At 46.8% G+C, this 15,705-nt stretch overlaps 1 protein-coding gene across 2 annotated transcripts in view; it reads right to left on the bottom strand.

The window, feature by feature from the left end:
* Nucleotides 1-1,424: 1,424 nt before the first annotated feature.
* The window catches only part of LOC310854150 (lysine-specific demethylase 6A-like), a 59,668-nt gene continuing 45,387 nt past the window's right edge, over nucleotides 1,425-15,705 (bottom strand). Inside the window, exons 17-29 of one of the 2 annotated variants that reach the window (XM_083758670.1) lie at nucleotides 13,267-14,189; nucleotides 11,745-11,874; nucleotides 11,076-11,181; nucleotides 9,188-9,393; nucleotides 8,679-8,740; nucleotides 8,410-8,484; nucleotides 8,086-8,234; nucleotides 7,795-7,909; nucleotides 7,422-7,609; nucleotides 6,305-6,446; nucleotides 5,030-5,156; nucleotides 4,478-4,648; nucleotides 1,425-4,028 (exon numbers count right to left, since the gene is read on the bottom strand). In XM_083758670.1, the coding sequence (XP_083614796.1) occupies nucleotides 3,999-4,028; nucleotides 4,478-4,648; nucleotides 5,030-5,156; nucleotides 6,305-6,446; nucleotides 7,422-7,609; nucleotides 7,795-7,909; nucleotides 8,086-8,234; nucleotides 8,410-8,484; nucleotides 8,679-8,740; nucleotides 9,188-9,393; nucleotides 11,076-11,181; nucleotides 11,745-11,874; nucleotides 13,267-14,189 (2,424 nt within the window). In that variant the 3' untranslated portion in view covers nucleotides 1,425-3,998. Of the gene's footprint in view, nucleotides 4,029-4,477; nucleotides 4,649-5,029; nucleotides 5,157-6,304; nucleotides 6,447-7,421; nucleotides 7,610-7,794; nucleotides 7,910-8,085; nucleotides 8,235-8,409; nucleotides 8,485-8,678; nucleotides 8,741-9,187; nucleotides 9,394-11,075; nucleotides 11,182-11,744; nucleotides 11,875-13,266; nucleotides 14,199-15,705 lie in introns of both variants that reach the window. The other variant, XM_083758669.1, reaches the window with a different exon arrangement.

Below are 15,705 nucleotides of genomic sequence, written 5' to 3'. Positions count from 1 at the left end.
CCAGCTCAGGTGGTCCCCAACTAAATGATAGTGAGTTGGTAACTAATTGGACCCTTATAGATCTATATGGTTTCATTTTACGCTCTCAAGAGTTAAATTATTGTTAAAACATCTCTATTACTTAATTTACAAGAAGTCTACATGATCAGTGAATGTAGAAGAATTGTTATTTTGATCGTTTGCCTGTTATCTCTCCTAATGGTAGCCTACCAACATCAATGGAATTGCTAGGACAGATTCAACAACAATAACGACAGTGAGTGACACAGAGGTAATGCCAAGTGTGGACACACATGCACACCGCACAGGTAACCCTGTGTCCACACACACACACACACACACACACACACACACACACACACACACACACACACACACACACACACACACCTATTTTTTGTTTTGAGAGGAAGTTCTGTTTATATGTCGATATCGCTGAAATCTAAAATAAAAGGCTTGAGTGAGAATTCTGTCAAACAATAATTCAATCAGTGGTTTTGACCATCAACAAAAATATAAAAACTATAACTATTAAAGAAATGATTCAAGGCACATGCAGTGCGCAGTTGCACTGTGCAACACTTGCACACGGTCAAAATGTCAAGTTCAAGTGTCGCAGAGGGGATACTTACTTGAAAAGAGGGGCTAGTTGAAACTTGGCACTCCCCTGCCGAGTTTGTTTGGCTTCCCCTTCTTTCACCGTCTGCCCACCTCGGTGGAGAAACGTGCACGTCGTCGCCCGGACCGCCGATCCACTCCACAACCATGGCCGTCCAAACTGGCTGCTTGACTACTCCTTTGGGACGTGCTAGTGTTGTTCGGCTGTCCGCTTCTCCGACGTTGTAGCTGCTTAAGCTCTGGTGGCACCTGTATGCTTCACCGGCGCACAGCCGCCGCTGGTACCAATTCATTTCCTCGTTGATTGATCCGCCCGTGTTGCCATGGGAACTGATCTCGGGGCAGTAGGAGAGCATGGTGCACGGAAAACACTGTCACACCAAACACATGCACTTAACTGACGCGGGGACAAAAACTGACCCCATCACACATACCGGTCACCTGTGTGGCTGTGGGCGATGCCATTCACCCACGTGTAGCTACATACAGTAGCCTACATACCTGTGTACCTACCTGAGAGTGATGCCATTCACCCACGTCACTATAGACACAGGATCTGATAAAAAAATTGACCTGATGGTTAAGATTCAATTTATCCCAGGCTAAGCAGGCAAAACAAAACAATCTGACTTTAGGCCCCATCATTCAACACATAACTGCCCACGTCAAGGGTAATTTGACAACTTTTGTGTTTATTGACTCATAAAACATTCTTCAAACAATAAAACAAGTTTTAAATGTCCGTTTCTGTACAATGCTCGCTAAGCAGTTTTTATTCATATATAGAAAATGTAAGAGGAGTCGTGTTAAAATTACAAAACTCCTTCAAATTTTAATGGCAGGTACTCTGGAAAAAATAACAGCATTCCATTCAACAAATATTTTCAAGCAATAAATATGTATTTATAAATAGTGTAAATTTACATCAAGATTAGAAACATAACAAAACAAAATCACAAATTAAACTTTTATTCCATAAGTCCGTGTGCAACCCATTTTTCTTTGTGACTTGGCTAGTACATAATGTTTTCTAAAAAAAATCCTTTTTTTACCTAAGAAACAAAAACCAAAAACTCAACATCGTAGTTGCAAAAAGAACGAGACAAGGATAAAACAAACCTGTAAAAAAAGAAAAAATAAAGAAAATAAAGAAAAAGAAAATAATGACCTAAACTCTTCACATTACGTTTAAATAAAATGTTACTGTCCAAAGAGTCTTTAAAGTTCTATCTACCATAGAAGACTAGTGCTCCTTATCTACCATAGAAGACGACCAGGGCCCTTAAAGCCTAATTTATAGTGACAATAGGTGACCTATAAGCTCACAACACGTCACGGATGCGAGCGGATGTGAGCTTGTAGGTTGCCTATTTTCGACGTGCGACACCGCTGTGCGATGAAGTACAAATCGGGCTTCAGGAGGACAAAAATAAAAGGAAACTAGGGAGAAAATCTTGGTAGAATCCAATGAAAGAAAACAAAAAAATGTGGAAGTTGATATTTTATCCCTTTTAACCACTTAAAGCCCTGTTTTAACCCATTTAGACCTGAGGACGATTCTACAAATGTCTTTAATTCAAGAGTTTTCTGGAAAAAACCTGTTTCTATGTCAGTGGTTCTCAAAATATTTCATGTCAAGGAAAATGATATGCATTTGGCCGCCGACCCCCATCTGAAAACATGTTTTAGGGACCCCCCCCCCCCCCAAGAAGCAAAGATTCGAGTTAAAAACGTTCGCTCTGAAAGAATATATATTCAAGATTCGCGCCACATTTTCACGATTAAAAAGAAATAGCAGATCTACAAGCTCATGATGTTTTAAGCATTATGTAGTATAATGCTTAAAAACATCAAAAGGGGTTCGGTTCCCGTCCTGAATGGGTTAAATGTTTGGATCATCTTTGAAACGCCTTCGCCTATAAAAAAAGGCATGCACAAAATAGGGGCTGGAAGTGGTCAAAAGATATAGAATACTAGAGAGAGACAGAGAGATGGAGTGAGAAAGAGAGAGTGAAAGAGTGAGAAAATGAGACAGACGGACGCAAGCTGAATTCCAATACTCCAAATCTTGGTCACTCCAGCATGGCAGTGTTACAGTGAAATTGGTGAAGTCCACAAATTTCACCATAACACCACCACGCCATGAGTGACCGAGATTTGGGGAATTGGAATTTGACTATAGAGACAGACAGAGAGACAGAGATAGAGAGAGACAGAGAGGATGTCAAGTCAGTAGTATTTTCCAGGGTTGTTGTTGCCAGTTGCCAGTTCATTATCTACAAAAAACATTTTATTTAAGCATCAACAATCCAGCCCTCCCCTTCCCACACCAGACCGTTTGTGATCAAATCGTCCATCATTCAATCAGAGGGTGGGGGGGGGGGGGCAGAAACCTTGTAGTCGTTTCAGGAGGAGAGGAAGAGAGCTCAGCCCAGTACATACTTCCAGTCGCACGATGGCGTCGCACACCGAAAATACGCAAGACAGTCTTGCGTATTTTCAGGGCCGCTCTCGCCGCAATGTGCCGGTGCGCACCGGAGCATAACTAGGCTCTATGCACTGCCATATTGGAAGGACCTTGGGCCTCTTCCTTACTTCCCTCACAACAATCATACTAATGAAGGCTCTGTTCGATTTAGTGTAGCGCAATGGTTCATAAACTGACCCCCCCCCCCCCCCCCCAGAGTTATGGAACTCAGAGCATACAACATGAACCAAATGGACACGTACGGGTTCATTTGGTTACATGTGTACACCCTGAGTTACACACCCCATATAAGGGGACATTTTCCCCTTCTCGGAACCATGAGGGTACCTGGACAATCCCAGAGCCATGGATGTACCAGTGCATTTCCAGTGAGCAAACATGCACAATATATGCATGCACCCTTTGACAAGAAATGAAACGGGGCCTTCATTAGAATCATTGGTAACACCTGTGACGGAAGTAAGGAAAAAAGGACAAATTTCTTTACAATATGTGCAATATGTGCACAGAGCCTATTGGGCTTTTTAAGAGTCCGGTATTGGGCCAAGAGTGCTCGGTGGCGCACCCCTGTGGTGGTTGGGGGTACCCACACAGCACTTGGAAACAGGGTTTGCATAGACACACAGACGCTTCTGGCCGCTGCTGCCTCCATGCCGTTGCTATGGAGACCAGCCATGTGGAGGGGGTGGTGAGAGGGGGGTGGGGGGGTAGTAAAGACGGCCTTGGCTTTCCTGAATATCAGAAATGGTCCGTTGCTGTTTGTTTCTGGGTGTTCCATTTTTTTTCTTCTTCGTATTTGTTGGTCCTGTCCGTTTTCTTAAAAAATACAACTTCCTGTAAATTGGGTTTTCGATGGCTCCACAGAAGAAGAAGATGGGGGTGTGGTCTAATGTCAAGATGATGATGTATGAAGAGGAGGGGCCTGGAGGAGACAGACAAACATTAATCACCACGTGCAGTGAAACAGAAGTTAAACAGCAGTGTCAGTACACGTCTGCCCAGAATCAGTGCACTTAACACTCTTAGCGCCAAAGGGGCTATAATTTGTACCCCGTAGGATGCAAAAGCAGCAATATCGCGGGTAAAATATATATGATACAAAGTCCGTAGTTTTGGTGCAAAGTCCGTAGTTTTGTCCAATCCATCAGACGTTTGAATGTCAGCAAAAATGTTACATTTTAGTCTACTAAACTAACAAACATTTCAGATGACAAAAATATGACAAACTGAATGAAATTTTATTCAAAGGAATATGACAAAAAAAAGGCTTTCAAAATCAACACTACTAATAACTTACTAATGTGAACTGGTGGTAGATCAGTTAGTGAACTTACTAATGTGAACTGGTGGTAGATCAGTTAGGGAACTTACTAATGTGAACTGGTCATAGACCTGCATGAGGTCCTCCATCCTGTGTTGTTGCAGTACCACGAAGGTGTCCAGGGTGGCGCTGGCCTTGCGGGCACAGTCCTGACAGTGCACGACGTACTGCTTCTTGGACAGCAGCTCGCTGCGCACAAACAGCAGGTTGAACACCTCCACCTGCACGGAAAGAACACACGTCTGCGTTATCGCGCGGCGATTATAGGAATGCCATCATTGATAGATTTTCGCCCGTTTCAACCGTCGAGGCTGAAGCCGGGAAATGGCAGATCAACAAGCTTCAGAACGTGCCTGTTATTTTAAACTTTAGCTGTTGAAAAATAGCAGATATACAAGCTCATAGCGTGGCACCCAGTGCTTTTTTCTTTCACAGCAAACGTTTAATATTTGAGTTTTTAACTCAAATATTTGCTTCTGGGGTGGGTCCCTGCCAGGAACAATGTATTTTCAGGTCCGCGGCCAAATTCAGATAATTCCGGGGTTCCTTGACATGAAATAGTCATGATTTAGAAGATTTCTTTTAGAATGTGTCATACTGACCTCACAGATGGTGCAGTAGTGGGCTGGCTCGTCTCTGCTCCTGGGCCTCAGCACAGTGTCTTTCCCAGCTGTTGTTAAGGCTTCTTTCACCCACTGACACTGTTTCAGTGTCCGCAGCAAGCAATACCTACCGATGGAAGAGACCAGGGACGTGCAGAGAGTGTTAGAGGGGCAGGGCCTGAAATCCTGTGCGAGGGAACTTTAGGACCAAAAATTGCGAAAATTGCAGATCTACAAGCTCACAACGTGTCGTGCTGCGACGTGTTGAGAGCTTGTAGATCAGCTATTTTCTGGGCGCAACCCAGCACTCTAGTGGAGATGCGGTGTATACGACATGGATTTCAAAACTAATTTGTTCAACGCAAAATTCTGTGTTAAAGTTCAGGATACTTAGGGAAAAAAGCAATTCTCCTGAACGCTGCCTTTCCGGCATGGCATGGGAAGGGGTGGCATTTGCATTTCTTTCACTGTAGTATTCATGGTCTGGAGAGGGCAGTTGTTTTACAGACAGGTAAAAGGGCAGGGGCTGAAGCCCCCTTTGATGTCTATGTGTGCACGTACGTCCCTGGAAGAGACAGGGCGACAACATTTGGTTTGGAGGATTGTATCAACACATCCACTGCCATGTAATCATTCGTTCATTCCATTCATTTGCACGTGCTGAGACCTTTAAACCGTGTCTTATTCAAGGCGGAATAAAATGACCCCAGGCTTGTGAACCGGACGTTAAAACTGCAGATTTTAAAATAGGGTGCATTTTGCATCCCAAAACGCAGTTCATAGTTAAGGGACGCAATAAAACAATGACATCTGCATTCACGGGATGCACTACTGTAATGTTTTTTATTCTAGTTTTTTTGCTAGCTTTAGTTATAATAATCATTTCTTCTTCCGTTTTCTACATGAATATAACCACATTAACCTATATAAGGTTGTTGTAAAGTCACCCAAAAACATAACCGCGATGATCAGCAACGGGCATTGGCTCATTCCTTCCTCCGCGTATATGCGGGGAGGTAGCGTAAATCCACAAGTCTGGCCCCGCCAGGCCAGCTTATCATCACTACCAACCTTAAAAGACGGAGATCTCAGTCCATCGCAGTGAACTGATGGATTTTAAACGTCCATGGAAGTCCATTCATTGTGCATGTCGCCAAGTAGACCAACGTAGTAGCTCCACACGTTTCATGAGCTCGCTGCCCGGTCCAAATATGGACGAGCCTTTGTCATCATTACAGCATGGCTGTGCGTAGCTCTCAGTTAGGGCTGACTTACTTGATCATCTCAAACAGCTTGTGGTCGGACACTTTGATGTTGCGTGCCATGTTCCAGGAGAGGTGCACCATGGGAACCATGGACTTGACGCTCTGCAGCTTGTTCCACTCGTAGCGCTCCACAGCCAGCTTGTATTGGTGGGCTGCCACACACACACACACACACACACACACACACACACACACACACACACACACACACACACACACACACACACACACACACACACACACACACACACACACACACACACACACACACACACACACACACACACACACACACACACACACACACACACACACACACACACACACACACACACACACACACACACACACACTTACTTTAGTAGACTAAAACTAGACCAGCACAAAAGCATAGTCTTCAGATGACTGAAATGTGACAAAAAAAATGAAATTATATTCAAAGGACTAAAACTAAATAAAAACAAGAAATATGACATATATATTACTGGATGTGCTACCTTTTTGGAATAATTCCTATTTTTTGATGTATACTGGATTTGGGTTTGGCACTCCACTGATAACCATTGCTGATGCACAACCTCTTTTTCTCATTTAATTAATTAAGGTGAAACAAACGCTGGCTCCGTTGTGCATCTTTCCTGCTCTCCAGTTTCCACAGGTTCGTGTACTTTTTATTTGCATTATAATCCCCATAGAGGGATTTTAGATCGCCTCATAAGAACTGTGTTTGAAAAACCCGACTGTTTCACTCATATGGATATGAAGAATCAACTGACTGAGAGAAAACGCTAATGTTACTGCTACTGAATTAGTTACATTTTCGCTAGAAACAGATTGTATCATAATTATATGAGTGACTGACTGTTGCAAACGATATACAGAGACACCTCCATGACAATAACGCAGAGACAGCTTGTTTATTTTTGGACCACAACACTTATATGAAACGATTTTAAGATGAGCCCATGTTATTCTCCATAGAGAAATTACTTCCGCGAACCAGGGGAACAGAAGGGATGAGCGAGTTACGTCAGGACTTCGGTGCTCCATTAAAAAAAACGGGCCTGTCGTATGTCAGGTTTGACCTGACAAAAGTGTGCGGTCCAAATCAACACTAGTGTACATACCGGTGAGGGGTCCGACGTTCCAGGCGATGTTGTTGCACCAGCCGATGGCCTGCACCCAGTGGACGGTGCCCGTGTTGAGCCACACCAGGTCGCCGGGCCTCTGGATGAAGCGGTACACCGGCACGTCCGCCTCATACAGGTCCTCCAGGTTGGGCCACCACGAACCCATCAGGAAGTTGATGTTGTTCCTGAACCGCAGAGGAGCGCCACACGGGGGATGGGGAGTTAATCCATGTTAACCATGAATTTAAACTTTTAAGCTGTTGAATAATGGCAGATCTACGAGCTAGTAGATCTGCTACTTTTGAAAAATCTTGAAAATGCGGCACAAATCTTTGAATATATATCGTTTTGCTGTGTGTGTTTCTCTCACTTTTCACAGAAGTTGCTCATCACCCCCCAGTAGGGCTCCGGTACGGCGAACCATTCACAGTCTCCTGGGCCGATGTTGATGTTGACCGAACAGAAGTTGTTGTGCTCCTGATGACCTGTGGGGGGACCCAGAGGACAGCCGTCATCCACGCTGACCACTGACAAGCCAGTCAACAAGTTACAGTTTTGGCTGTTAATCCTGAAAAGTACTAGAGCGGTGCCCGTGTTCTGATGTCAGAACAGACGCCGGACAGAAACAGATTTGTGCATGTGTGTGTGCGCGTGCACAGACCTGGTATCCTGCTGCCAGGGACCTTCATGTAAAGCGTCACGGTGTTCATGCCCAGGACGGTGTGGCCCACGTGGCTCAGCAGGTTGCCGGCGGAGACCACCCTGGCAAACGCCGGCAGCTTACTGAGCTCCTGCAGCTGCTGCTTCCACCTGCAGGACGGGGGAGGACACACACACACACGCCAAGCTCAGCTCGTTCATTTCTTATTGATAATGAGAATCTTTAGTGATCGGGCTTATCGAGCCGGGTTCCCCTATCGAGCATTTTCCCAACAACTCAAAAGGTACATTAATGAGTTCAATGTTGAAAATGAGTGTGACTCACTTCCTCTCGTCCGACACGTCGATGTTGGTTCCAAACTTTATGTGCTTTAATGGACCCCTCCTCTTCCTCGACACACTGCACAAAGTAATGCGGACACACGTGTTACTTTCTGGAAGAAATGTTGCCATTATCTCGGAATCTACGGCGCTCTCCACGGTTTTGATTCAGAACGCTGATGTTCTGTCCTAATATCGGACTTAACCAAGCATCTCGTTTGGAATATTAACACTTCTACAGAGAGATCAGACTTCAAGCATAGATGTTGGTACCTCTCTGCTGTCGCAGGCTCCGTGTCCGACGGCTCTTTCAACGCTTTCTTCTCATTCTCCTCCTGAACACACACACACGCACACACACACACACACACACACACACACACTTAGTCCAATGGTTGTCAAAGTGTCAGGCGGTCCCCAGCTATTTGTTTTAGTAAATAGCATCACAATCATTTTAACCACTATCCATCATACCTCGGCTCTTCAACAATAGTAGATGTACAAGCTCACAGCGTGTCACAAAGTGTATCTATTTTAGAAAAATCTTGAAAAATCACGCAAATGTTATCAAATTTGTTTGGTACGAGTCTGGCACAAACTGTGTCTGAGGCAAAATAGGTACATATCAATTAGGGGGTCCTTTAAAAAAAAGTTAGAGAAAATGCATATATTAAATATTAAATTACTAATATGTATTAATAATTAATTGAAAATATACTGCTTGTCATGCTATCAACCGTGAGACTGCTTGTGTACGCAGTAAGACTGCTTGTGTTGCTGACCCGTAGCGACTCCTGGAAGGAGGCGGCCTGGTACTGTGCGTATTTGGCGATGGTGGTGTGAGCGCGCGCGCTCTCGCAGCGCCACATCTTCTTGGTGCCGCTCAGGTCCCAGTTCTCGTCGGCGGGCTGCGACAGCTGCGTCCGGACCTCCACCAGGTGGTCCGGGTTGGCCTCCACCAGGGTCTTGGTGGAGAACAGACCCAGGTCTGAGCCAGAGGAGAGAGAGAGAGAGAGAGAGAGGAGGGACATCAAACATGCTTCATTACCACTGGGTCCTCAAACATGTTTTGGATCAGGTCACCCCATAGAGTAATAAAAGGATAGACCCCGAACCGGAGCGTTATCTTCCCAGACCTCTGCTGACCTCGGTTGGAGGTTAGGGTCAAGGTCATGGCTGTGTGTGTGTGTGTGTGTCGTAGGGTTATTGGGTCATGTGCAGGGCTGCACACAACTTTTTTGGTCTAGTACTCAGAGGAGCACCTGGAGAAGTTACTTGGTGCCCCCAAAACGCGGCAACCCGTCTCGCCGGATGGATAAAAGAGGGATGCATGAATAACTTATAGCAAAACGATATTTATTGGATAAGTGGGGACTGGGGAGTCAATGGAGAGTATTGCAACTCTAGATTCATCCCATTATTTAAAAAAATCTAGGTCCATGTGTGGTCAAGCCCTATATGCATATTCTAATACAAATGTCTTAATACTTCGCTGCATAAGGAGAAGAGACTGGAGCAGCACGGACATTTAGAGCCTTTTATTTAGGTGCTCAGTATACAAAAACGACTAACGTTTCGACCTTGCGGTCTTCATCAGAGTCATGATACTAGAGTCTTAATACTTCCTAAGGATAATATGAGCATCAAAGCAGTATTTAGATACTTTTTTTATAGCCGATTTACTATATCACAACGTGTTGCGGAGGCGACACATTGTGAGCTTGCAGATCAGCTATTTGTTTAACATACGGCACGTCGTACGGCGAAGCATACGTCAGGCTTCCCTTTTGTTTTTAGCCGAGGTGACGTACACAGTCAACACAGAGTCAGACACACATGGCTCCTCGGTGCAAAATAAACAGTCTACACTACCTGACTTTACGATAATAAGGGACAGTATGTCGGGACACGCTGTTGTCATGTTGATAAGCTTCATGTTGTGCAGCAGCAGTGCCAGTCCACAATGCTTTGTACTCTTCCCACTCCACTATGTCGGAACTAAAACCTGTACCCGTAAAAAGTCGGTGGCCGGTGCCTAGACTGTGAGAGACGGCATCGCACACGAGCAACTTGCTCCAGCACCCAGAAAACAAACACAAGCACAGCGGCGAATGGGAAGAGTGCAAAGCATCCAAAGCATGCCCTTTTACAACTTTAACTTTTTAGTTCGCTCCACATCTGAAACGGAGAAGCCGAACCATTTGTGTCAGGTTTTCTCAGTAGTAAACTCCTGTCCTCCTGTCAACCGCCCTCCTCCCAGCAGCGAACAGGATGGAATCCTCCCTCGTTTGAGTAAGGACGCGCTGTGATTAGCCACAATGGCCAGTGCACTTGTGCAAGACGTGCTGTGATTGGCCAGTAGCTACTTTGAGTGGCAGTCAGTGGGAAATGCTCTCGCCACAGAATTTACTAGTATTCTGGCCATAATCATCATTCTGGGCGGCCCCAGCTGTTAGTACGCAGAAGTGCTTCCCGGCGCTTGATTGACAGCACTGAATGAATTTTGACGACGCATGCGCACTGGTGCACCGCCTGTGTGCAGGTCTGTATGTGTGTCTTACCCAGCTTGAGCGCCCCGGCCAGGCCTCTGATGACGGGGTTGGAGGTTAGGGTCAAGGTCATGGCTGTGTGTGTGTGTGTCGTAGGGTTATTGGGTCATGTGTGTCTTACCCAGCTTGAGCGCCCCGGCCAAGCCTCTGATGACGGTGACGGGGTTGGAGGGGTTTGTGCAGAACTGGTGCAGCGGCGGGAAGAACGCGTCTCTCTTGTTCTCCAGCTGACAGAAAAACACACACACATTTCTTTGACTTTGACATTTTTCAGTTGCTTCCGATATCCCACACACTCGGAACGTCATGTGTCTCGGTGCTCGAGTCCAAACAAGCCCTAAATGTAGCGAATATAGGCAACACACGACACACCTTCTCCTCCAAATAGACCGACTGCCTATAATGGAGGAGATTGAACAGTATGTTGCATGCTGCTTTGCTTTACGCTTGGACAACCCCATAATTCTCAAGCCTCTGACCACTAGCCTGTGGACACAATCACACACACACACAAACAATAAAGGGGCCTGCCACACTGCAAGCATCACTGATGCCAGTGTCCCCAACAAGCGTCAACCCTACAGCAGGCCATGGCATGGCGATCTCATCATCATACATCACATTCCATTCTGTGCTCATACAGAGAGAATAAAAAATAAAATCTGCGCTGCTGGAACCGTGGTACTCTCTCGAACCTTTGGAGATACGGTGCTTTGAAAATGGGGTTATATTGGAGGCTCAACCGAGCTGGATTTAAAAATCGCATCGCTGGTGGTGTCGGTGAACTTACATAGATGCTGGGCGTGGGTGGGTTGAGCTTGTCCTTGGGCAGGACGGGCGAGGGTGGCGGCGGTAGGCGGGGCGGAGGACACTTGTCCAGGAGGATGCTGCTGTTGGAGAGACCGTTCTTTCCCAGGTTCCTGACACAGGATGCAAAGAAACAGAAACTGTTAGTAATAGAAGGTAGTCGTAGCTGTAGTATTGCTCGCTAGGATTAGTAGCAGTAGAGTATAATTAATATTGGTTATTAACCCATTCAGGACGGGAACCCCTTTGTGTTTTAAGCATTATGTTATACTTTAGCTATTGAAAAATAACAGATCTACAAGCTCAGTGCTATGAGCTTGTAGATCTTTTTTTTGTATCATCGTGAAATGTGTGCAAATCTTTGAATATATAGTCTTTCCCAGTGAATGTTTTAACTCATATCTTTGCTTCTGGGGGGGGGGTCCCTGGAACCACATATTTTCAGATGGGGGTTAGCTGCCAATTACATATAGTTTTTGGGGTACTTGACATGAAATAGTTTGAGCACCACTGACATAGAAACATATGGAATTAAGTCTGTACTTATTGCATGCATCCTCAACATGTGTGTCATGTGGGTTTGTTTTAGAATTGTCACAAAAATCTACATTTTGTTTCATTTTAAATTCCAACGTTTTAAGTTTATTAAGACATCCCATTGCCACAGAGTGTGATGGGCGGAAAAAAAAAAAAATGTGTCTGCATAGCAACTGCCCAGTAGCCTTTGATTTTTATTTACAGTTATGTAAGCAATTCTCTCTTGGATGTTGTAGTGACTCCCTCACACCACTGGGTGGAGACATTGTCAAAAGCAAGCCTGAGCGTTTAAATATTGCCAATAAAGTATTCAATCAATAAACAGAGTCCAGTTCTGAAGACCCTGAAGACTGATGGGTAGTTTCCCCATCATTTTGCTATTTTTGTAAAGAATAATACATAAAAAGAGCCAATCAGGAGAGAGTGTGTTCTAATTTCAATGTCTGATCATTTCTTTGTGCCATCACTTCCAATTGCACAGTTTAATCTGTATCCTGTGTGAGTTCCCTCTCCTGGTCGGATACAATTGGTATCCAAACCTGAAAATGCATTTCCTGTTTAATAAAGAGCTGGACAGACACAGGGAGACTCCAGTTACAGAACGAACACTCACATCGTTCGCCCCACTGACTTTAAATTCCACACGCACGTTCCACCCCACCAGGGAGTGCAGAACCGCCACAAAAAAGGCCTCTGCCCGGGCTCTGGACAGGGCCCAGTGTCCATATATAGAGCTGGACTGTTCCCACATCATTCTGACGTCTGCATAGACTCCATATTTGGGCATGCCTGTTGCCTGACAAATAACTCCATAAATGGGCATAAAAGGGACACAGACATACTAGGTGGGGCATCCATTTCCAACTTGCATCGTTCCAAGTAGGCCAGTGTCCAACGGGCACCGCTCTAGTAGGTTACAATGAATAAACACCGACTAGTGTTTGGTGGCACAGTGTGTGTGTCGTTACCTGCAGGCTTTCAGCACGTCAGTGGAGCTGGGGTAGATGGAAATGGACGACGAAGACGACGACGAGGAGCCGGGAGCATGCTGCTGGGGCGTGGCGGCCTTGAGATGGGGAGGGGCCGCAGCGGGCGGCTCCGCCTTCAGCGGGCTCCGAGAGTCCTCCGAGAGGGCGGCGGCTGCCGCTTTGCCCCCGTTGACGGCGGGCGGCGACGAGGGCTTTCTGGCGGCGTTGGCGCCGCCCGGGGGGACAGAGGAGGGGCTGTGGTGGGGCGCGGCGCCGTGCTCCGTGGACTTGGGCGAGGGCGTGGCGGTGGATATGGCGGAGACGGGCGAGGAGGCGGCCGATGAGCCGCCGCCCGGGGCGTGGTGGTGGGGGGTGGAGGAGGAGGAGGGGGGCAGGGCGGCCGGGTGGATGTTGTTCACTTTCTTGCGAGGGGTGGCGGCGGCCGACAGCGCCCCTTCCGAGCGTCCGTCCCCGCTCCCCTCCTCCTCCTCCTTCCCCCCTGCCGGGCCCCTCCCACCCGCCAGCAGGGCAGAGAGCCGGGGATTGTCCGCACTGAGGCTCGGCATGTCGCCGCCGGCCTGGGCGCCGTGATTATTGGCCACGGCGTCCTCCGCCGCGCCCGGCGGCGTCTGGTGACCGTTGTTGCCGCTGCCGCCGTCTTTGGTAGGGGGCGCTCCCGCCGCTGCTCCTCCTCCTCCTGAGGTATGGGAGTGGGGGAGGGAGGGAGGGGACGGGAGGTGGTGGTGGTTGAGGGCCTGCTGCTGTTGGCGCCGCGGCGGCGACGACGACGACGCGGCACCAGTGGAATGTCCGACCTGATTGTGAGAGTGCGGGTGGGGGGGGAGGAGGAGGGCCGAGGGCGACCGGGGGCGAGCGCCGTCCCCGTTGGAGCCGGCCGCATGCGTCACCGAAGAAGAACCCTTCTGAAGCCCCTGGGGGGAGAGAGTTGGTCAGTTAGTTCAGAGGTTCTCAATAGGGGTGCAGACTGCACCATTATGAAATTATGACATTATTTGCAGGGTCGTATCTGACCAATATCCGATTATTTGCAGGGTCATATAGATATTTTAGCAGTGAGCTCAGTGTCTCCGATGTCATGGACACTGGGCTCACTTCCTTCCCGGACTATAATTCCCATAATGCTTTGGTGCACTGCTCCTCCTTGTGGATAGGGGGAGGGCTGTCTTACTGAGACAACATGTAGTCCAGGAAGGAAGTGAGACCAGTGTCCATGACATAAAAGACACTGGGCTCACTGCTAAAATCTAAAATATCTGAAACCACATATTACACACATAAAGACCACCAGGAAAGTGTTCTAAACGTGGTAAATGGTAAATGGTGCATTTATATAGCGCCTTTATCCAAGGCGCTTTACAGAGATTGTGCATTACATTCACCCATTCACACACACATTCATACACCGATGGCAGCGGAAACCATGCAAGGCGCGAGCAATTAGGGGTTCAGTGTCTTGCTCAAGGACACTTCGACAGTAACTCTGGGGGAGCCCGGGTTCGAACTGGCAACCTTACGGTTACCATCCAGGCACTCTACCCCTGAGCCACCGCCGCCCCCAGGCCCAGGAAATGTGCCCAGCGATTTATAGCAGCGAAGCACTATTACCGACGGACCGGATGTTATCCCGGATGTGGGTGTAGCAGCTAAATGTAGCCAACACACTCTAACGGCGATCGACAACAACGGGAGGTAAGATTAAATCTATTGCTACTAGCGACTGGACAGCGGGGGGCACATGATCTTTTCTTAGAATTAGACGGGATGATTTAGATCACGAGTTTTAAGATTTTCGTTCTCGTCGGCTAAACAGGGGGGGGGGGGAACATTTTCGATGACGTCCCACTGTTACACTATCATCGAATGTTGTGCAACAAGCCCTCCTAGCCTGTGGAGCGATGCGATCGGTTTTGATATCAATAATCTCCGTCCTGGGCATCAGAGATCAGACTGTACTAATTAACAGGAGACCTCCATCTGGGGCCCATATATTTCTTTTTTTACAAAAAGGGTGAAACTTCCCTTTAAGATTTGGCTTTTGTTTCTAGACTAGAGGTACTAGAAACCTTTCATTTATATTGAACTCATTGATGAATTTTTACATTTTTCATTTTTATAATTTTTTGCTGGTGAAAACCGATTAATAATCTGGATTATTTTGAGACCGTTCCAATATGGCCTTTGTATGGCCTATTCCGATTACGCTACAGATTATATTGTGCATCACCTAGTTCTCAACCTTTTCAGGACGCAAACTGGGGACTGTGAATTATAGCTCACAATTGTGAGCTTGCAGATGTTAGCCTCCTCCTCTTCCTTATATAATTTGACAATTTGCCGCCCGGGGATGCCCGGGTGGCAAGATCGGATAATGTCCCTCACATTATTTTGGGGCCGTCCCCAGGTTGAGAAGAACCACAC

Source organism: Protomyctophum parallelum (genome assembly GCF_964188405.1).
Source record: "Protomyctophum parallelum genome assembly, chromosome: 23".
NCBI lineage: Eukaryota > Metazoa > Chordata > Actinopteri > Myctophiformes > Myctophidae > Protomyctophum > Protomyctophum parallelum.
Note: the sequence above shows the minus strand (reverse complement) of the source record. Positions and strands in the feature narration are given on the sequence as shown.